The sequence below is a fragment of the Melanotaenia boesemani genome, chromosome 14 (genome assembly GCF_017639745.1).
Source record: "Melanotaenia boesemani isolate fMelBoe1 chromosome 14, fMelBoe1.pri, whole genome shotgun sequence".
NCBI lineage: Eukaryota > Metazoa > Chordata > Actinopteri > Atheriniformes > Melanotaeniidae > Melanotaenia > Melanotaenia boesemani.
The window spans coordinates 19,923,774-19,946,114 of NC_055695.1; the positions used below are offsets into that span (position 1 = coordinate 19,923,774).

A 22,341-nucleotide genomic window follows, 5' to 3' on the forward strand; every position below is an offset into this window, starting at 1 on the left:
TCAGAAGAACATTCTCAGCTGAGTTTAATTAAATCTTTATGTAATGTCTATAGGAAACATTCACAAAGCAAATAAATGAAGGAGACAGACCTTATTACCTCCTTTTTAATTTTTTTATTTTTTATGCTTGTATGATCCAGTCATTTAAATTCAGTTTGTCTGCCCTTGTGGTAGCGTCAAAAACACTTAATACAAAAACAAAATATTCATTTGTATAAGAAACTAGAATAACAAAAAAAAAATATCAATCATTCACTAATATATTCTTACAAATCTTCTTAAATTTGTTCATAAGTTGTACTTAAGAAGTTTTAATACGAAAACCCTCCGTCAGATTAATGAGCTTGTTTGCAGACTGGGGAATTGTTCGTATCTTTCCTCTTAGATTGGTGAATACCAATCGCTCCAAGGTTGACAGGACACCAGTTGGCCCTACTGTGCACAGGTAAACACCCATAAAAGCTCATGACTTATGGGTCAGAGACAAGACAGATGAGACAAAATAACAAACAGAATGACAAAATGATAAATGAAAACAATAAATAAGAAGAATTTGTAATGAAGCTTGATTTTCCTAATTTTTAAAGTGTTTACTTGATCATAAATAACCACATGGTGAGCTTCAAATCATATAAAAGCTGTTTTATATACAAACATCATTGATTACTCCTGAACTTGGACAGCAACCTGCAGTCTGGTCCCATGAGCGTCAAGATGCACATCTTGTGGTGTTGTGGCTAAAGTGGTACAGTGTAGACTCTGTTTTCATTACATAGCCTACTGTCCCATCTACAGTTTGTAAAGCAAATTTCCACCTGCTCTCATTTTAAGATGCGGTTTACCTACGGAGCGAGTGGTGCATCTGATGAATCCTCCAAGTGGGTCTGATAAACAGAAAATAACCTTGATTTCTTAATAAAAGTAATTATTATAATAAAAAGACACTGTTGTAGTAAATTTTAATTATTAAAGACCACATTCAGCAAGTAGATCAAGGAGTCACATGTGGCTTGGAATTTTATGGAGTGATATCCTTGTGGTTGAGGGAACAGATCTGGCATGTGTGCATGTGTTAGGAAGACCAGCAATAAGGAATAAATCTGTCTCGACTGCAACTTGTTCTTGAATGAATGAAATAGAAGAAAAAAAAAGTTTAATTTTCCTTTGAAGGAAATTATAATCTGGATCTGCAGTATTAGTATTTATCTTAAATAACATATTTAATCTTTCACCAAAAGTTATTTAAAAATATGACAAAAACATTACTGTTGTTTTATTATTATATTTTAATGAACAGAATGACAGAAAACACAAATGCAGATTCTCTTCGAACATGTTAGCCTTCAGATGTTTGTAAGAGTACTCCTGAGTGTTGGTAGATACGAAGAGTTTGGTGAATGCCACAATTTTCGTGAAATGTTGGTAAATAGGATTTAAGAACAAATTTGTTGTAAGAACGGTTGGTGAATGCAGCCCATTGTTTGCTACTGTGATTTTTTTTTTTCCTCCAAAAACTCAACCACCTTTCACTTGTTTAATATGCATCACCCTGCCAAATTTCATTTCACAGTGTTTATTTGCTTAAAAATGTTGCTGAGTAAAAATGCAAATGTCCCATAAATTGTAATATCCCTGGCAATTACTTTGCAGAGCTTGGCTCATGTGGTACACACACCTAAACCAAACCGGCTGATTAAATAGTGCTCCACTGTCATTATGGTTGCGCTGAGCAAACTCTTCTTGGTTGTCTTGTTTGATTAGAAATAAATCTTGAGGCTTTGGGAGATTTTCCTCTGAGCACCAATCTGTCTCAGGTAGTTATTTAGTTAGTGATGTGCAGTTTGTACTGCAGTGTGAAAGTCTGGTCCGAAGAAGGCCATGTTGATGACTGCTGGTGAATACCAGAGTGTTGAGGAAGAGCTAATCTCTTGCATTAATGATGAAGGCCTGATGAATATTTCAATGGAGCCTGTTTCCTTTATTGTTTATTCTCCGCTCTAGCTCCCAGCAAGCATGTTTGCCAATGAAAGGTTATTTTAATTTGAACTCTCCAAGACGTTTGAAATTGCAAGTAAGACTCATTAGATTTCTGTGTGTATGTTTTTATCTTTTCATGGCAGTTTCTCGTTCCCTCACCTATGTGGGAGCTATCCAGCAAGTAGATACATACATGCTGTAGGGAGATAGTAAGCAAGTTAGTTAAATTACATTGATGGGAAAAATCTAACAGCTATCATGCTGATTAACTTTTGGACACCATGGAAGACCAAAACAGAGCAAAGCATGAATGCTTTCGTATCTTTTTGCTTTGTTGTGGATGCAAAATGTGGAGGAGGTAAGAAGACCTTATGTATGCTCCAAGACTCCCTCTATAGAGAAAAGATCAGTCGCATGGATTCTTCTCATCTGTGTGTTTTCAAATGTTAAAATGCATGTTATGGTACACCGGATATATCGACAAGTGGCTGCCAAAAAGGTGCACAGGATGTGTGTTTATATGGGTATTTGTGTTTTTCAGGCACATGTCACATTGTGTGCATGGTGTGCATCTCTGTGTCTGGCAATAATAGTTTAATAAGGTCTAAAGTCTGCTCTGTGCCATGGGGACTCACAGCTTAGGCGATGGGCTTACCTCAGAATGAAACCAATCTGTTTAGCCTGCTCTTTTCCCCTGCAGAATGCTTTGCTTTTGCTGTCCATAAAGTTAAATGACATTCTCCTCCCAGCAACCTTATGCCATGTCAAGTGCCTCCAGAGATGTTGCACGCCGACCTAGATGTCAGCCACGATGTGTGCAGAGTGAGAAAGAGACCCCTGATGGTGGAGGCAAACACGGAGACATCCGTATTTCAACCCTTTACTTCTTGAGAGGACTGCTTTTTTCAGAGGACAGCAGCTTTGAGAACATCAGTGGTGAAAGCAGTCCAGACAAAGGCATATTAGACTTGAAACGTGCTTGTTCTGTTTATATATGTACCAGCAGGCCTCTTTGGACAGATGGCAAATGCCAAGAAAATGACTCATTATGAATAGTAGTGTTTTCCTGCTGGAGGCATTTGATATTTTAAGTAGCTATATTTGTACTATAGAGCACAATAAATGAGCTGATTTTTCAGAGTAAATCTTGAGCAGAACTGCACCCATGCACACACCAAATGTCTTGTCAGCCTTCCATAAATGACTGATAAGATGTTCTTTCTTTGCTTGGAAGGACAGAGTAACACTTCCACTCAGTTTACCCTCTATCTCTGCCCGTTTAGGAGTGTAGCTGCCTGCCAGCAGCAGCTTGGGACTTTGTCCAAACATAATCATGATATTAGCTAGATCCTTATTTATGTGTCCCTACCCCTTTAATTTCTCCTCTCTTCCTCAAACACACATTCACACCCATCTCGCTCATCCTTCTGCCCAGCTCGATTACATATGCATCCATCCTTCCCACTTCACACATTTCCAATCTTCTTCAGTTAGCTACAACAAACATTACATTTACATATTGATTTCGTAGTTTTAGTCAATGTAAATATGCTGTCATTACAGTAAATTTGAGCTTCTGTTAACATAAGCTCGTCCAGATCTGCACAGATTAAGGGTGTGATTGCATAATTAATGTGTGTGCTACATATTAATTCCCTCATCCCTCTTTTTCTCTCAACTCTTCCTCCTCTCCTTGGTTTCTGAGCCCTGATTAAGTGCCTGTTTCGGCCTTTAAGCCTCCCATTGCTATTCACCCTCACAGACCCAGCGTTTGCTCAAAATGCTACTTAACCTCGCAGCTTATTGTAAATGAAGCCTCCAAAAGTTGATTCCCCCACCTCCCTAGGCACTTCAGCTCTGACACTGCTGTAAAACACTGAGTGAGCTACTGGTATCAGTTCAGAAACATCTCATAGCAGTGGTCACCTGTACAAACTTGTGATCAGTAATTAAGTTTTGTGGAGGAACAAAGGAAAAAAAACTAACAAAAACAAAACAAAACAAAAAAAGACCAGAAAGGCAGCATGCGGTTCTTTTACCAAAGTATACGTTTCATGGCTAGATTATTTACTAGTCAAATTCTTGATTTAGTCGAAGACCATTATGTTATGTTGTCTTTATTTTCAGAACTCCTTTGAAATAATTTTGTGCCACTTTTTTTTTTAATCATTAAAAAAAAAGACTTTCCTTGGTTTGCTTCCTTATAATTATTAGCTTTGTTAGCAATTAGGCAGACTGATGGGCTCCATGCTGTTTCTGTTCAGGTGGCCATAGCTGTGAGCGCCTGCTGTGCTCAACATAACTCTGGTCAGGCTTGTTAAGACTCAACCATTAAAGTGGATGACTGGCCCCCTAAGGAGGCACCCACCTCGCTGTGGGCCAGCAGGCTACCACTAGTTGACAAGTTTCAGCTTGCCTTATCTTTGACTCAGTCTGTGATAATGTTTGCTTTTCTTTGCATCCATCTTGCATCATTACTTTTTGTTGCCACATGTGTTTACCTTCATCTTTATTCCCATTTCTTACTGTTTTAATTTCTTCTTCCTTATTTAGTGCTCTCCAAGACTCTTTAAACCAGAACTTCCTCCTGGTTATTAGCCATCGTGAGGCTCAGAGGGACTACAGCCTCAACTTTCCCGGCTCCAGAACCATACAAGAGGTAAGACATTGACCAATCAAGACATTGAAAAGTCACTTGTTTGCACAGACACAACCACAGACGTTTTATTTTATAGGCTCTCACTTGCATAATATTATTGTACCCGATTCTCATTTCCTCATAACACAGCTCTCCTTCCATTTGCCAAACATTGCTAGTCTATCTCAGCTATCGATTCATTATTCATCACAAATGATCACATTTCAGTGCACATAATTACTCTCACAGCTGCAGTCTTGTACAACCCCCTCTTTTACTTCCCACTCTCTGTACCCTGCGTCTTTTCTCCTATCACCGTGTCTGCAGAGTGCTGAGAGAGTCACTTTATATGACTGAAGAATGTTTGATCTAGCTGTGGGAGTGCAGTAGAAAAAGTCCATTCATTTTCTTCATCTAAAACTAAACAGTAGATTTGGCGGCTTATGAAATATTAACCTAGTATGAAGGCAGTCACCTTTCTATCCTCTGGTTACCACTATCCCAGCTGAAAATGTATTAAAGGTAAGGAGCATAAGAGCATGAAAATATGTGTGTGACTGCTTGCCTGTGTAGATAAGTGTGTGTGTGTGTGTGTCTGTGTGTGTGTGCGCGTGCGCAAGTGTTTGTGAATTCAGACCAGGTCTTGTCTACACATACAAGCATACATTACTGCCTTATACTGCCCCAGTCTAACCTCACATGCAGAGAGAGACCTGAGCAGGCATCATTTATTATTCACAACTTGCAGCCAGTCCAATTTTAGGGAATGCAGTCTCCAAAAGACTGATCAGGGAAGACAAAGAAGTTGGACCATCAATCGTATCTCATAGTTAAATAAAGTAATCAGAACTTTCAATAGATATCAGGTTGTACATATTTGGACAAAGTTTTTTCATTCCTGCACTTTTACTACATAATTGTGTGTTTTCCAATTTGTTTTTTTTTCTGGTCTGTTCTACATCCAGATTTAATTATTTACTCTCAGGCAACAGCAAAAGGTGCTCTTGCTCTTTCCAGCCGCTGTGGTCAAACACATGGGTCCTCAGTGCAGATGAATATTACACTAGTAATAATCAGGCCACTCACAGGTCTTGTCAAGGTGCTAATTGAACAGATTAGTAAAATCAGCATCTGAACTGGAGACAGCCTACTTCCCTGGACATCCATCTCTCCTCTTTCTCTTCTCTTCACCATCTCTCCTTTTTCTCTCTCACTCTCCTCTTGGGCAGATGGTTTTGATGAGCACCCACTGTGAACCTTAAGTGTTTCTGCTGGGATTACAAACACTGAGGAGGGGCCCCTGTGGTGTGGGAGGGGGGAACGGTGGTCACAGAAAAGAGAAGAAGGACTGTTAGCTTGGTGGGGGTGCTGTAAGAGGCCATAGGGGATAGAGAATGGACAATGTGAGCTTAAACAGGCCTCCCTGTTGTGGTCTTTTCCTTACACATGCTCGTCTTTAAGCATCTCAAGGCCCCCCTGGAGTGAAAATGAGACCCAGAACTTTAACCTGCATATATCAAATGTACACACAGCAACATTCTGTTGCCAGCTACAAGTGCAAGATTGATTTTTATGGGCAGTTAGAGCATTATTTAAGTGAAGTTGCTTAGGTTTACTTACTCATGATAAAGCTGAAGAACTGAATAGTAAACATTCTGATAGAAAAACAATAAAAAAGAGATTAAAAAAGATTTTAATTTAATTAAAAAAGAGAGTACAACGAAGAAGTTGCACCATTTTCAACCTGTCTGCCCCTCTTTTCTGCTCATACTGTGTCCACTTGCAAATTATAAACTCCACCAGAGAGCACCTTTCTCTTTTTATCTGCCTTTTTGTCTTAGCTGAAGACTAGCTGATAGGCCCTGCTTGTGCATATCAATAGGGAAAGAGTCTTGTCTTTTTGTTTGTCTTTGCCATAGACTCTGGCTTTGCCTTGTGGCTCTCAAGGAACTGCCCTTACCCCTCCCTTTTTCTTCCTACATTCTCCATCCCTCTCCCAGTGTCCCTTTTCCACTGTCTTTCTTCTCCATCTCTAGAGCCCAAGGCCACATAGACTCTGATTGGCATTACCAGACAAGAGTGTGGGGATAAGTTGCTGGCTAGCTTCAGAGCTAAGCTGGAGAGCAAATGTTTGCCAGGGAAGTAGAGGGTAGAATAGGGATGGCTGCTGGGTCCTGAGTTGTCCGTGACCAGACCAGTTGTCTCAGGGATTTCGCTTGTCTCCTGCATCACCACCCCCCCGTTCTGCAGCTGGGAGACATATAGGAACCAAATGCAGACATGAGCTACAGAGCTGCGAAAAGGAAATCTGGATGGAAAAGGCAATGAAAGAACAGCATCTGGTGACTCATGAAGATGGAGAAAGAGAGCAGGAAAGAGAGAGAGAGTTTGTGACTGTTTAACGGAAACCTTTCCTTCTCTTTGATTTGCTTCCAGCCAGGGATTACAGGCAATTGGCATTTACAATGATTGGATCATTAATCTTTCCATGAGGTGTATTGGCTAACAGCTCAGCACTACAGCCATTTCCTTTAACATTGCATTTAACTGACAACCCTGCCTCATATCAGAATTAACTGCTATCCACATATTAGCTCCACTGATTATTGAGACTTTAATATAAATTCTGCTCTCCACCGTACAAGACACTGCCTTTAAATTGCAATTTCTGTGCAAGTTGGGCTTCATGTAATAGCATGAAGGAATTTATTGCGTAAAATGTTTTTTTTTTTTTTATAAATTTAACAGTTATATTTGTTGCAGCCTTACTTATTAGTGAGATGGCCATTGTGGGAGACAGGGGGCAGCATTAGACAGCACTGCTTTATGTGTGATGGCAGTAACAAAAGATCAGCTACCTGGGAAAGTTAAGGAAGGTATTGTGTCAACCTGGTCTTGAGTTGCTTTGTGTTTAGAATTCATTTTTATAACATTTCGCTATCATATGGTGGCACCAGAGTCTCATAATTGCACCACATTTTTCACGTGTCAAAGCGGTGAATGTTGGCTGCAGATTGCAGTCTTGTAGTTTCAGGTGGGCAGGCCTACTGTTTAGCTGTGCTTTCTTTTTGTGGTGGGATTAGATTGTCCTCTGCCAGGTGTCTTTCACTGTCTGTCTCTTCTCTCCTCCTCCTCCACCTCTCACCTTGTCTCTCCTTGTGGTGGGCGTAAGTTTGTTGTTTCTCTGATGCTGCTTTAACCTCTGACTGCAGCCTCTTCATTACTAGTGTTTATGCCTCTCCTTTCCTCGCTTTTCCCCTCTATTCATCGGCCAGCCAGCCGGTCAGTCAAATCCCTGTAGTCTGGCTGGTCAAACATAGATATTACACTCTGTAATAACACTGGCCACCTGCTTTGACCCCAGCTTGCTATCCCGGTCATAGCTTCTCTTCATAAAGATGGACACCGAACGGCGATGTGGGATTTACAGTAGAAAGACAAAGGATGGACTGTGCCACTCATTTATCATTGTTTTTTTTCTTCTTCTTTTTTCTCAGCTTGTTTGTGCTCTGAATTGCTTTGTGACACAAGGCCTTGCACAAATATAATTTCTCTGTGAGTTTGATTACTTTGATTAAATATTTATTTTACTTGATAAAAAGATCCCATTGAGATGTGATTATGTCTGTATTCACCGAGTAACAAGAACACACGGTATATACATATCTAAAGTGCAGTAATGAATAGTACAAACACCAAGCTTAGTTTTTTCTCAAAATCATTGAAGTTTTGCGTATTGCAGATTCTCAGATCTGTGTTTGTAGCATTCTTTAAATTTCCACCTCCCTGACCAGCAGCCCTGAATATGCCCAAGGATCCATCACTCCTCAGTGCTTTTTACAAAGATAGAATTTGCCACGTGTATGGAGGGATCTTTGCTTCACAATAGATAGTTTTCTCAGCATCAGTGTCCAGCCCTGTGGGCTTGAATGGCAGAATTCTGCCGAACAAATGCACTAGAATCCAGCATTGTCAGTGCTCAGACACCGACAAGGCTTTGATCATCTTTGACCGACGCACATCAGGCTGGCGTTAGGGCTCTAAATCAACAACGCACTGGAGGGTGTAACATGGCGCTTGGTGGGACAGGCGCTGCTGGCTGCTAACTGTTTAAAACCGAGGAATGTTATTAAGTGATGCAGATACAGCGTCCGCGCATGAATGGGAGAAGAGAAATACTGTTCATTTCAGAGCGTGGAGCTGTTTTCGCTGGGAATTAGCTGTGGCATCTGAGGAATGCTGATAACATTGGCTTTCTTTTTTTGTTTTTTCTCCTCCTCCCTCCTTTTGGCTTGTGTCCTTCATTTTCTGCCTCCATCCTCCCAACATTTTGAATAGAAGAAAGCTACTAAAATTTATGTTAAATCAACCGCATTGAAGCAGTGATAAAAATATTTCCCAATATCATTGATACAGGACAGATTTTTAAAATTGTTTTTTTTTTTTTTTTTTTTTTTTAAAGAAATGTATTAGTAATTTAGCTATTTACCACTTTTCTTGTCTTTCTAATGCTTTAGCTTGAGTTTTGCATTGCTAGTAAATATTTCTAATTGGAACTTTTCTCTTTTTGCAGGTAAAGAGGAACATTTCGGATTTGACAAACATCCCAGTCCGGCATCAGCAGTGGGAGGGATGGCCTGCATCAGCATCCGATGATTCTGTAAGAGGCACAAGTACAAAACAATTTAAGCACTGAAAAGAAAAAAAAACTACCTGCTATGTAGACTTACAACAATTATCTTCCCTGTCTGCACTGGAAATTCTAGTATATGTTGTTCTTATTTATTATGGGATCTTATAACAGATTTAAAAAACAAAATCCAACACTGAATGACATAAATTTCACTTGAATAATTCACATTATTTTCATAATTGCAGTTGCAGTGAAAAATGTTCCACTCGGTAAATTCATACCAACCATTCATACCATGCTGTCAGTCGAATGGATGTTGAAGCTAATTAAGATGTCAAAGGCTGTTCCCATTCCGTGTCCTCCATCTGTGGACATTAAAGCTCACATCATTGAGTCCCACTGACCTCAACGTCTCAGGGTTGCTCTTCCCAACTATTCACCCTGCACACAGTCAAGCTGATCAGTGGCTGCCCTCATACAGAACCTTGAGAAACCTCTGACCCCTTTTGTATCACCCCTTCTTTGACAACATATGTGTTTCCATACTAATTGTTTGGTATGGTTTATCATGCCACATTGAGAAGCTGCTGGACACACATTTTTGTGTTAAACCCCTGCTAACCTTTTGCTTATAGATCTATGCAACTGCTGTTTGGTTTTGAGCATTAGTGCTGACTTTGTTTGTTTGTTTCTTTTTTTTTATTTAATTTAATTTTGTTTAATACAGTGCTGTGGTGAATGTAGCCTTTTGTAAAAGTTACCTCACATTCGTATTTCATAAACACCTGACCTGAAGGTCAGTTTTTAAGAACCACTTATTTGCATTATCAGGCCATGATTAAAGCTTATGTATTCTTCCACGCTACAGAAAACTGTTTGCTTTGTTTTAGTCCACAACAGCCCAAAGAATCCAACTCTAAAGTCAGTAACTACCAAACAAACCACCCAACTATGATGTAGATTTATCATCGTTGGCATTATCTTTGTAGATTTCCAATTATGTGATCAGCAAACAGCCTGGGATTACTACAGAATACAAATCTTGCTGAAAATCTGAAGACATGTGGTTATGTGGGGCAGTGACTGGCCTCAGTTTTAAATGAACATGCTCCTTGATTACAGCAACATATAAAATTTATTTCTCAACTTGCAACCGTTATATCATTTTTATATTAATATGAGAATAGATCTACAAAAAAAAGAACTACCTTTTTTAAAAGCCATCCTTCGGTAGAAGGTTGAAACAGTAATTAACAAGTTTTGAGTGAAAGTAAAAGAACAATATCAAAGTTTTATTAATGATAAGATCCGTTACTTCTCAACTATTTAAATGTGTTTGCATTACCTGCAAACCTTTTCCTTTTTCTTTAGGATCTGAAGTATTTCACAAAAACTCTTTCATTGTCAAATTTTAAAATATTTTTTAATCTATAAATTTTGTTTTTTGGCAACTTAAAGCTACAATGATTTTTTTCAGCATAATTTTATGGCCTAGCAATAGCAGTACAACCCTGTTTTCAAATTCCATCACCAAGCAAATCTGTCATGAAGGAAATTTTCATTGTTATACTATACTATTGTTATACTATTTCATTGTTTTTTTTCCCCACAATGTTTCTTGTTATCAGTGGACTTCAGCTCATAGCTGTAGATATTATGGCCCAAGATCATGAATAAATTTGAGCTCATTGTGAGATCATAGGCCCAGTCTATCACTGGCTGACACACGCAGTGTCTGTTTTTCCCATATGAGGAGATATTAAAAAGTATTGAGAAGAGAGAGACTGAAGTGCAATAATGGCCTCTGCTCCAGCCATAGCCCTCTTATTGAAACGTCTGAAGGTATTAACAGAGAAAGCCCAGGGCTTGGCTAGCCTTGCAGGCGGGTAGGGAGCCAGTGTTAGTGTCTAGCTCATTAGCCCAGTCTCATCTCTTGGGGTTTGGGCCAATAAGCATGGCAGCCACAGGCCTCAGATTACTTTTAGCTCTGCACACTATCCCACTTAGAGTTGAATCGATGACAGCTTACCTCTGCTTTACCTTCAAATGTGTGATTTCACTGTGTTTACTGTAAGTTTGTGTATGTGTGGTTTATGCACACTTACATTTGTGCATTTGCAAATTTGCCTACCTTATTGTCCGCAGCATTTTATATGCTGTACATTTAACCTCATTTTTTTCCTAAGCTGTGTCTATCATCCTTTGATAATTTAATTTAGGTTATTCTGATTTATTTGCAGTGACTCTGGTGTTACTGAACCTGTTTTACAAATGCTTAAATTAATTTTTACTGTTTGTTATATGAGAAATGAAAGAATCTGACATTGAAACAAACAGCCACACCCATTGATGGACTCCAGGGAAGAGATTGTTAAATGAAAAAAATACAAAACCTACCAAAAAAAAAAAAAAAAAAAGACAGATGAATTACTTAATGAATGGGAATAAAATATTATAAGGTATGTATGTTGAATTCTGTTACAGGCACCAAAGTAGTCCTATTATCTTGGCAAGAGCATTAAACAATTGCTAACATTCAACATTTAGTGGGACATTGCCAGTGTGACTGTTTGTATTTGGAGATTGTTGCAATTAGCAGGCACTCACAGCTGATTTTTTTTCGTGTCTTAACTGATCACCTTCCCCATCGTATCAGTATCTTTTGTCATTGTGCTCTGAGAAAGAGTTTTGAGTTGGTGTAATGTTAGCTTATTTATGTCGCATATTGACCAAGTGAAAGAAAATACTTTGTAAGAAAGAAATTCTCACCTTTCAGAGAAACTGGTAGTTATGAGTTACGTCACTCCTTCTGACACTGTCCACTCAATGTGTTTCATTGTTTATTGTACTCTGAATCATTCAAGGCCTGGTGGAGAATTGAAATTGGATCAGGATACACTATGCTCAAATGGCAGTGAACAACAGATGAGTTTATTGAGTGTACTCTGATTGTGTAGGGTTTTAGAGTAAGGAATTTCAATCAATCAAACTTTATTTATAATCAAACTTTATTTATAAAGCCTTTTTCATGCCAAAGGCAATACAAAGTGCTTTACAAGATTTAAAAAAAAATAAATAAAAAAATAAATGAAGCACAATTTAATTCATGCATATTAAAACCAAAATAAGCCTTTACACATAAAAAAAATACGTATAAATGGAAGTGGAAGCAGTAACAATCTCGAATGATGCTCATTTTGAGTATACAAATAATATTGAAGAATAAGTCTGTATTTTAAATATGTCCTAATATTTATACAGATTATAAGAATTTTAATATTTTGGAATAATAACAATTGAATTAAAATGTATGGTACCCTAATGCGACATTTACCCAGAGCACATTTGCCAATTTAAAGTGCAGCTATCACTTGTTGACAGGGAAAATTTTAAGTGCCAATCCAGCATTCTGTCTTCTGTGGATTAACTAGAAGACAGTTTGCAATATATTCTAGAGTAGCCAAATAGAGGATCATGGAGGAAGCACACTGTCCTCATGTGAATATTTGTTTTTGCATTTGTTTTTCATTTTCTTCGGGTTTACTGCATCACAACAGTCATGGTTGTACTGGAAAAAGTTCCCAGTCAGAGGAAAGTATGTTGGACTTTGCAATAGTTAAAACTTGGTGGAATTCATTTTACTCCAAGTAGATTAAAACAAATACTCTGGCATTATTTGCAAACACCATGATGTAGCTCTGCCTTCAAATTCCTCTTGATTCTTGTGGCTTTGGCAAAGCTGTTTTGAACAGCGCTGCGGATGATGACAGCGAGGTCTTTGCAACAGCTGATCTTAGAGGCCATCCTCTGCTGTTGAAAATGAACTGATCAAGACTCTTCTCTTTTTTCCTCTGAATCTTTCTCCTTTGTCTAAGCATTTAAGCTTGGAGAGTTTCCAGTCAGGCTTCATCTTATTGGATCTGTTTTGTTTTGCAGTTCTTCTTCCAACACCTGTTGGAGTGATTGACAGCTATTGGGACATCCTTATTGCATCCCCTCACCCCTCCACCCACCCTTCCTCCTCACCAGTAATTGCTGACATTTATGCAGTGTTTCATGGTGTTTGCTAATGTATTAATGCTGAAGAACTACTGAGGTGCCTTGCCTTGTAGGGCAGCACCTTCCTCCATTTCCCAGCTGGCATTAATGGAATCCTTCTCCACCTGATAGGGCCAATGGAACCAAGGGTTTATTGAAGAGGGCCTGGTGGTTGCCTTAGCAACAGGGCTCAGCAGTAAGCTCAGACAGAACACTCCCATCTTCTCTCTTGTGCTGTTAGCTTCTTTAAGGTGACGTTCAGAACTAAGGTAGCATGTCTGACTTGTTTTCGGTCTCTTCTAATTTAGTTTCTGTGAAATTCCCATATTGGAATAATGTTACTATGAATCCCACTTGATGGATCCTGATGTTCCAACAGTTATTAATTAGATTCTCTATGTATCCTCAGCCACACACAAAGTGTCATAAAACCATCTACCATTAAGAATGGGGTTTAAAGTGCATGTTTTTTTTTTTATTTTGCTTTTTCCTGTCAAGTCTTATTATTTCTCACCTATATCATTTTCCCCATTTTTTTTCACTTCATGAACTAATTTCACTCACTCTCTCCCTCTTCTCCCACTGTTCTTCTCTTGCTCCATAAATGGAAAAGTAGAGTAAGGTGGTTAACTGTGGTTATGGTTGCCTTCAATGCAGCTGTCAGTGATAATTATCTCACACTCACAGCCAGACACCTAATCCAAACACTGCCAACACTACAAAAGAAAAAATGAAACACAGAGAGAATGGAGAGAGAGAAAGGGAGAAAAAGAAGAGTAAGGAAGGGGAAAAAAGGGTTGAAGAGGCGAGGAACAGGAGGGCGGGAGTAAAGGAGAGAGAAAATTCTTCCCCTGTATCAGCCCCTGAATACTTTGAGACTCAATGCAAGTGTTAATTAAAAGAATCCAAAAAAGAGGAGCCAGTTCCTTTTGTGTGGTGATGTGGTAGAGGGTCATTTGGGGGGGTTAACCTCATCCCCCTGGACCTCATGCCCTGCGGCGCTTCAACCTTGTTTCCACGTTTTTCCACTGAGTCGCCAAGCTGCACTTGTGTATCTCAACATTGGTAGAAGCCATTGGGTCAAAGCAGGGAAGAGGACTGGGAGGCACTTAACTCATTTTTCTCCCCCTTTTTCACCACTCATGCTTGCATCAATGTCAGCCTAAACCCTTCAGGCTTTCAAAGGGGAAGTGATCAACTTTATTTATACACTTATTAGGTCTTCAGACAAGAGCTTTTCATTGTGAGTAGTGGGGGTAAAGGGTTTATTGGTATCCTCTTAGCAGTCACTCTTAAGATTCTCCCATTTGATTGCCACCCGATTAGAAGAAATAGCCTTTGAGATACTCCTTCACATCCTTAAGTTCTTTATATCTTTCTTCGGCCCTGTACCTATAGCCATCTGTGGTAATTCAACTCTCAGGCCTGACACGTATCATGCTATCATGGCTATGGCTTTCTTGAACACATTCAGAGCTGATGCAACATTTAATTATTCCCATACGCAGCTTTAGGGGCCACCTTATATCTGAATGCATTAAGAAAGCATCATTCTTTTGAGTGGAAATCAAAAACTGTGACTAGCTCATCATAATTTCACTATTAAGACCATTCTTTTATCCATTTCTTTACGGTTTTCTGATATCAATGAAACATTAATTCAATACACAGTTCTGCTCCACTAAACAAATTAGTGTTAAGTTACATGAGCAAAGACGAAGCAATCCAGTTAAGTGTGCTTCGTAGGTGTTCCTGGGGAACTTGGCCATCTTTGCTGTGACACTTGTATGCTTCTTATTGTCAAGAAAACACTTACTACTAATCGTTGGCACACAAGACGCACAGTCTGTTTCTTCTGTAATCTGTGCATATACATGTCTGTGTCTAGCACTCAATGCATTTAACCTTCAGAATGAGTACAATGTGAGATACTCTTGCAGAAAAAGGGAAAAAAAAGGCCAATGTGCATGTGTCTCGTTGGCAATGATGTCATTCTTGGTTTATGTAGTTTCAATATTGCAAGGCAGACCAGCCAGTGTGCTTAAGACAACACAGAGAAGGAACACTCAAGATATTATTCTTTCTCCAGTATCATGGGAGATACTGGCTTTCTCATATATCCTCTCCTTTGTTGCTGAGCTGGTGGGAATTTGAAACACAGTGGTCAATATTAGAAGCGGTTTCAGTATATCCACAGTCAGCTATCTAAAAGCTTCAATAAATGGTTGTTTGCCTCCCAAGGATCTTTGTGAAAGAGTTCATTTTCTCAGTTTAGCAAAGAAATCACTATATAAACAACTCTATAAATGAATAAGTGGCAAAAAGCATGGTTGCATTAGAGTTGGGCTTTCCACATCACAGTATGCTTCAATGTATTGTGTATGTCACTGGAAAATTAGTTGATTTATTGGCTTGTGGAGAAGATAACCAGGCAAAATCTATGTTTTTAGTTAATCTAGCAAACTAGTATTGAAGAAAAAAACCCCAGAGTTTCTGATATCAACACATAAAAGTAAGGTACTCTTGTGCATTGGTTTGTTTTATTGGCCACAATGGTTTAGAACATGTGTCTACATGCATGCAGCTAGGCCACTATTGTGTTTTTTTTTTTTTTATACAAACATTCAAGTCGTTTAGCTGCTGCAAACTCACTCTAACACTGAGAAGATAAGGAAGCATGACAGACATATAATGAATTAGAGGCTGCTTTATCAGATATTTGATTGCTATCAGTTCTCAAGAGACCTCAGAACATTTTAGCCCATGTTGCAGACAAGGTCTGTTGGTTACAGTGTTTTTCCTTCTGCAGAAGGTGAGACTGGTGTGGGGAATCTTTATTTTTGAGAGAAGCTCCCTTTAGTCTTTGTACTTCTTTTCAGATCCGGTTGGCGTAGCATGTAATCGTCTGATTCAACCATGTCCAGCTGCCCTTTGTGTTACTTAGTATTTGACAATAGACCAGATCACAGGACCTCTGCAGGGGACGAGCAGCTACTCTGTCGTATCACACCCAGCTTGCCTGCCCTGCCTCTCCTCTGTTGTTTAGAAGTGCACTCTCCCAGAAAAGTCTTTGCATCTGGGCTTTCTGATGGGCTCTTAACAATCTGTTGGTTACTGAATAAATTGTTGCATTATTCTGAAATCTCTCTACATTCTGGCAAAAATGAATAAATGATGATCAGTCCTGCTTTTAGTTGACATGTATCCTAATTGTTAGAAAATATTGACATTTGGACATTTTTAATTGAAGTTACAACAAGGTTTCTTTAGTTTCTCACTACATCTTTTAAACAGCCTTGCCTATATTGTTGATATCCCTTGGGATCTGAGCCAGGAGACACTAGCTGTAATGAGTCCCTGCTGAATGCAGACATTTTCAGTTCTGGCTTTGGGTTTGAGAGCTCATTAGTCAGGCGCGCTTTAACTATACACCACCAAACTGGCTGCTGCTGCAGGTGTACAGAAACCACATCATGGTCTCCCCTCATTAAAGAGATGAGCAAGCCCTTGTTTAAACTCATAAAGTATATCATCATATAAGCTTTACTTCTGCTGCCTGGGGACACCCAGCTCTAAATGGACGTTTAAGAAGATAATATAGTGTAGAAAACTCCAAATACAGCATCATCACTCCTCGTTAATTTAATTTGTGGAAAACTTTGAAATCAGGACTTGGCTATTGATGAGATGCTGTAATATCTATTTGATTAACACATTGTCCTATTTCTAGATGACTCTAGCTCTCTCTGGGATCAGCTATCCCTGCCATCACCTCAGTGTTTGTCGAAGATCCTCACCAGCCAACGCCCAGGAACCCACAGAAGAGGTATGTGTAATGTAATATATATATTTATTAGGGGTGGAATGTGTGATTGATTGTGTATTAAATGTGATTAATTCCAAATAAAATGAACACATATTAGAAGAGATTAACGTGTTTTATTGCAGTTTGAATTCCAGTCATCACAGAACGTTTGCCAATGCATGAGTTCCTGGTACACCCAATACACTGGTACACACGTTAGAGCTCGGCTAACAACATAGTGACTTTGACGCTATGTTTAGTGAGTTTTCAGAGCCCACTAGCAACTCGATTTCAAATAAGTGCCTAGCGACAAATCTAGCAACCTTTTATGGTGTTATTGGAGACTTTTAGAGACTGATACGAAAGCATGTAATGTTCACTGTTCTCACTGAGCACTGGGTGCTGCAGCAGGCTCCTCCTTCGTCCAAAAGGACACATATAAGGCTTGGTCCTTATGTAGCAGTCCCAGCTGCAGCAGATATTTACTTCTACTCCAAGACATGACTGAAAGTGAAACGTGCATAGTTGCCACTGGCAACTATGCATGTTAGATAGATGGATAGATGGATGGATAGATAGATAGATTTATTTATATATGTATGTGTGTATATATATATATATATATATAATTTTTTTAACGCTAGGGGTGGGAAAAAGAACACATTTAATCGTAGTTTGCATACCAAATAACACAGATTGTTTGTCAGGGCATGATTTCCAGTACACCGATTAAATTGAAATGCACAACAGGGCCCAGCTCACAACTTAGCGACTTTATCTCTATATTTAGCAAATTTTTAGACCCATCTAATGACTCTTTGTAGAAGAAGTGATTAGCGACAAATCTAACGACTTTTTCTGGTGTTTTGGAAACTGACGTGAAAGCATGTTTACTTCTCAATGACCAGTGTTTCCACAGGCTGATCTGGCGTGTCTCCAGCCCAGCATCTGAGTTTCCGTTGCCACGGTTACCAACTAGCATTTAGTCAGTGCACTTATTTACAACAATCGAGTATTCACCCAGACCATGTTATAATCAGAAATGAATGCCTATTAATGAAAGTGTGGAAAACATTGAAAAGTACTGTAAAAAAAGTTCTGACATGTTGTAGACTTAATCAGAGAACAGCCAGAGTTGCTAGTTAAAGTACTTAAAATGACACTTTAAGTCTGTTAATTTTTGGATGGCTATGTTATTTTCTATTTCTGTTTTACTGTTTGGAATTGAAATGCAATTAAATGCATTTTTCCAGACATTATTAGAGCTTGCGTTTACAATATTAATGTCTGTGTCTATCATTTGATTCAGTCGTCCATAAATGTTCCTTTTTGGTGCAAATACTGTTAGGCGATTAAAATGTGATTAATCGACATTAAATAATTAGAAAGCCTGTAATTACTTAGACATTTAATTGCATCCCACCCCTAAATTACACTGATAGTATGCATGTGTGTATCTAGTAAAAATAGTCTTCAGGCCCGTGGATTGCTTTCCCTGTGCCTACTAAAATATGAGTGATGGCTTTTTGCAGTGTGCAGATGTCCACATGATCAGTGACAGTGAGGGGGATGATTTTGAGGATGCATCAGAATTTGGTGTGGACGATTCAGAGATGTTTGGGATGAGCTCGTCAAGCTGTCGGAAGACACCCATGAGTATGTAAAATCAATACATTGTAAAATGTTAATTTAGAGTATATTATATCTCTGACTTTGGAGGTAAACTCCACAAACACCCATCCAAAGTTCAGTCATGTAATTATTATTTTGTCTTGCAGTGCCAGAGAACAGCGAGAACGAAGTGGAGGCCTTAACTCACTTTACTGCCGAATTTTCTTCAAGGTGAGCCTTATGTCAGGTGCTGATTTAAAGACCCTCCATATAATGTGCGGTTGGAGAGCAATGATATGTTAAATAATTTGCCTGAACAATGAACTGTTTATATGTTGTCTATCTGTTCTGTAGGTATGGAGAGACCCACCCAATGTTCTTCATTGGATCTTTGGAGGCAGCATCTCAAGAGGCCTTCTATGGCAAAGCCAGAGATGTGAGTGAACTTTTGGCCTGTTTAGAGCTTCACAGGAACATTCTTTAATTTACTGAGATATAGTGACTTCTGATACAACATTTTATATATATATATTTATTTGTAGCTTTACTTTTGAAACACTTTTAGTGATTGTGTGAGAAACAGCAGATATCCATGTTAGCCCTTCATTTCACACAGATGTCATTCCTGCTTTATGTAGTCTGCTTTATTGAACAGTTTTCTCTGCTTAAGATAACATGGAGACGTATAAAAACTGAACAGGACATTATTCATTCTCTATCTGTCAAGTGAGGCTCTGCATTAGTCATAGTTTCTCTCATTACTGAGCTGGTGGGAATTAAAAACACAATTGTTATTATAACTGATGTCAGTAGTTAGTTTTAGTTTTGTCTTTTCTGAGCTGCAATAAAGACAAAACACTTCAGTCTTAAAACACTCTGTATTAAGATGGAGCATAATTAAGAGTGTGCTACTTTTTACTGATTTAAATGACCAGTAAGACTATCCTGCTGACAAAGTCTGGTAGTTATGCCATTTTTCTCCTCTAGCAGAGGGTGCATCCTTCGCCAGTTATCACTGACAAGCTGAAAAACACTACTGTAAATGCAGGAAGCGCTATTTATAACATTATGTAAAATATTAACATAATTACATGATAATTTTTTTATCTCAATTTCAAAATGAAACTAGCACAGATGACATATAAAACTGCAACATTTTATTTTGTATTATTTGTTTATTAGATATATTTATTTTGAATTTATTCTAGTGTCATGTGAGGGCTTGAAGATCACTGGCATATAACTGTTTGCTTACCCTTGCATGTTTTTTTTTCATTCTCTCAGTATTATAAAAAATTTGAGATCCAAAAGTATTAAAATATGTAAAGTTGGGATTTGCTATTTGTTCATTTTTAACCAGCAGTTTTAAAAGAAAAAAAAAAATGTGATAAATAATCTGGTATAGAAATTTACAAGGGATGGTAAATGGTCTGTATTTATATAGCGCTTTACTGTACCTGGGATGATACCCAAAGCGCTTTACATCATACATCACATTTCCCCATTCATACACTGATGGCGGAAGCATTTACACTTTTATTAATTTCTGCACAAATGTTTAGTTCATTAAATTATTTAATTATTACATTTATGGTGTATTAAAACTTCTAATTCTGCACATGTACTTTCAAAACCAGGAAGTAAAATATCCCCACTATCTCGAAATTGGTTAGTTAATGAAAAGAGATTTTGTCTGCAGTGTCTCTTAAGTTGTATGTACAGTTTCATTTCAAATAATTACTCCACGCACCATTGCACTTTATAGCAATTGAATATCTCCATATTACAATAAGATCAAGATTAAATATCATTCAGGTAATGCATTTGTGAAGAAGTCATTTTGCAACTGATTTTGGAAAAATCAGTTGCACTACTTTTTTGTTGTTTAAAACTCTTTATTTACATGCTCCTGTTGATTGTGAGGTGTATATTGAGCAACCTGAAGGAAATTAACTTAAAGAGGTAGTGCTCCCTAAATGAACCCTAAAATGTGCTTTTTGAGCTGTAAATAACACAGTATTACTTAACTGTGATAAAACCGCCTATACGGTTAATAAAATTGGTCATTTTTCCATTTCTTTAAAAAAAACAACAGGATTTTGTGGATAAAAAATAGCTCATAAGGCCCCCTACAGGGTAAAACCATGTTTTGTTTTTCGTGATATAGAGCCGTACTGGTGCTTCTCTGTTACGAAAAAAAATTGAAAAACCTCACAGCCTTCTCCCACCAGATGCAAACAGATGGGTCCTCATGTTGCAGACATAGAAAACCACACCCACCAACACATATTAACGGATGTGAACTAATATGGTGTAGGTTTACTAGTTTCAGACTTCTATTCTTTCACAGAGTTACTTGAAATATTCCTGCAATGGGACTGATTTGTGCTTTTGAGAGGTGTAAAAGTAACACCGGACTTTATTCTTTACCTGCTGATCCTCATCTGGTGACAGACAGCAGCTCAAATCGTAGCAGCAGCAACTTACAGCGGCACTTCCTGCAGCTGCCACAACCTGCCGCGAGTCACCACAGCTTTCCAGTCTGCTGGAGCTGCTGACAGGCCAGCATAACAGCACTAACGGCTCAGACTGATACGGTTCACGACCACCTTGTTCATGCGTAGCTGAGGAGATTCTGGAGGGGAAAAGTCTTCCACCTTAAAAATAATATATTTAATAATATTATAATATGTCATGTTTCTTAAAGTGTTTTGTTTTGTTTTTTTTTTTGTCAAAAAAGCTGTATGACCACAATGATATTATTTCTTCAAACCTTGTCTTCAGTTTTCACCCTGACAGCTGAGGCTTTATTTTTAGCTGTCCACTTTCCCCTCTTGTTTTCCAGCTTTTGTCCTTTTAAGGACGCTTGTATCAACTGACAGCTTGTGTGGATTACAGCCTTATTAGACTGCGAGGACATAGCAAGATGTTGGGGTGGAGGGATTCAGATCACCAAACACAACGAGGGAGGGTGATATAGATAACAGCAAGGGCATGTTATAAGAAACATCGTCTAAAATGAGAGAAAGGGACAAGGGTTAAAGTTGAAAGGAAGTAAGGTGACAAAGATGATCAAGTGTTGATGGAATAAGGGCAGTGGATTGAAAGAAATGGATATTAAAAAAAAAAAAACTAAAGGGAAGCTTGGCGATTTGCCTGTTTCCTGGCTGATCTCCTATTCTAAGCCAGCAATATGGCTGATGTCTCTGTGGTGTTCACTCACAGTACTACTGTGCTCAACACCGTGCAAGAGCAAAGTAGTATTCATTTTCACAATATTTTGTTTAATTTTGAGCAGGCTCGATTTACCCTGCCAACTGTGCTGTGGTTAAAATGGCTTTAGAGAAGCTGCTTATGTGCAAAGACCTTTCATGAAAACAGAAGCTATTCTGTGTTTATGTTTTGTCGCAAGCCGTCAACGGCAGGCCAGACTGTGGCTTTTCATGGTTTCATTACACAGTAGCATATGCGTACAAATTACACCATCCTTTCTTTCATATATCCATCCATCTCATCTAGTGCACTTTTCATCCATTTGAAAAGGAATCGAATTTTTCTCTGTTTATTGTTGAAAAAGCCAACTTCATTAGGGGATACCAGAACAGGGCAGATTAGACTGAAAAGGGACAACTCCGTGGG

General features: G+C 38.5%; 1 protein-coding gene across 1 annotated transcript in view; it reads left to right on the plus strand.

Moving 5' to 3' along the window:
* faf1 (Fas (TNFRSF6) associated factor 1) overlaps nt 1-22,341 on the plus strand; it is a 69,833-nt gene that overhangs the window by 16,886 nt on the left and 30,606 nt on the right. Inside the window, exons 7-12 of the mRNA XM_042006486.1 lie at nt 4,531-4,636; nt 9,189-9,275; nt 17,017-17,112; nt 18,624-18,747; nt 18,870-18,933; nt 19,057-19,138. Coding sequence (XP_041862420.1) covers nt 4,531-4,636; nt 9,189-9,275; nt 17,017-17,112; nt 18,624-18,747; nt 18,870-18,933; nt 19,057-19,138 — 559 coding nt within the window. The remainder of the gene's footprint in view (nt 1-4,530; nt 4,637-9,188; nt 9,276-17,016; nt 17,113-18,623; nt 18,748-18,869; nt 18,934-19,056; nt 19,139-22,341) is intronic.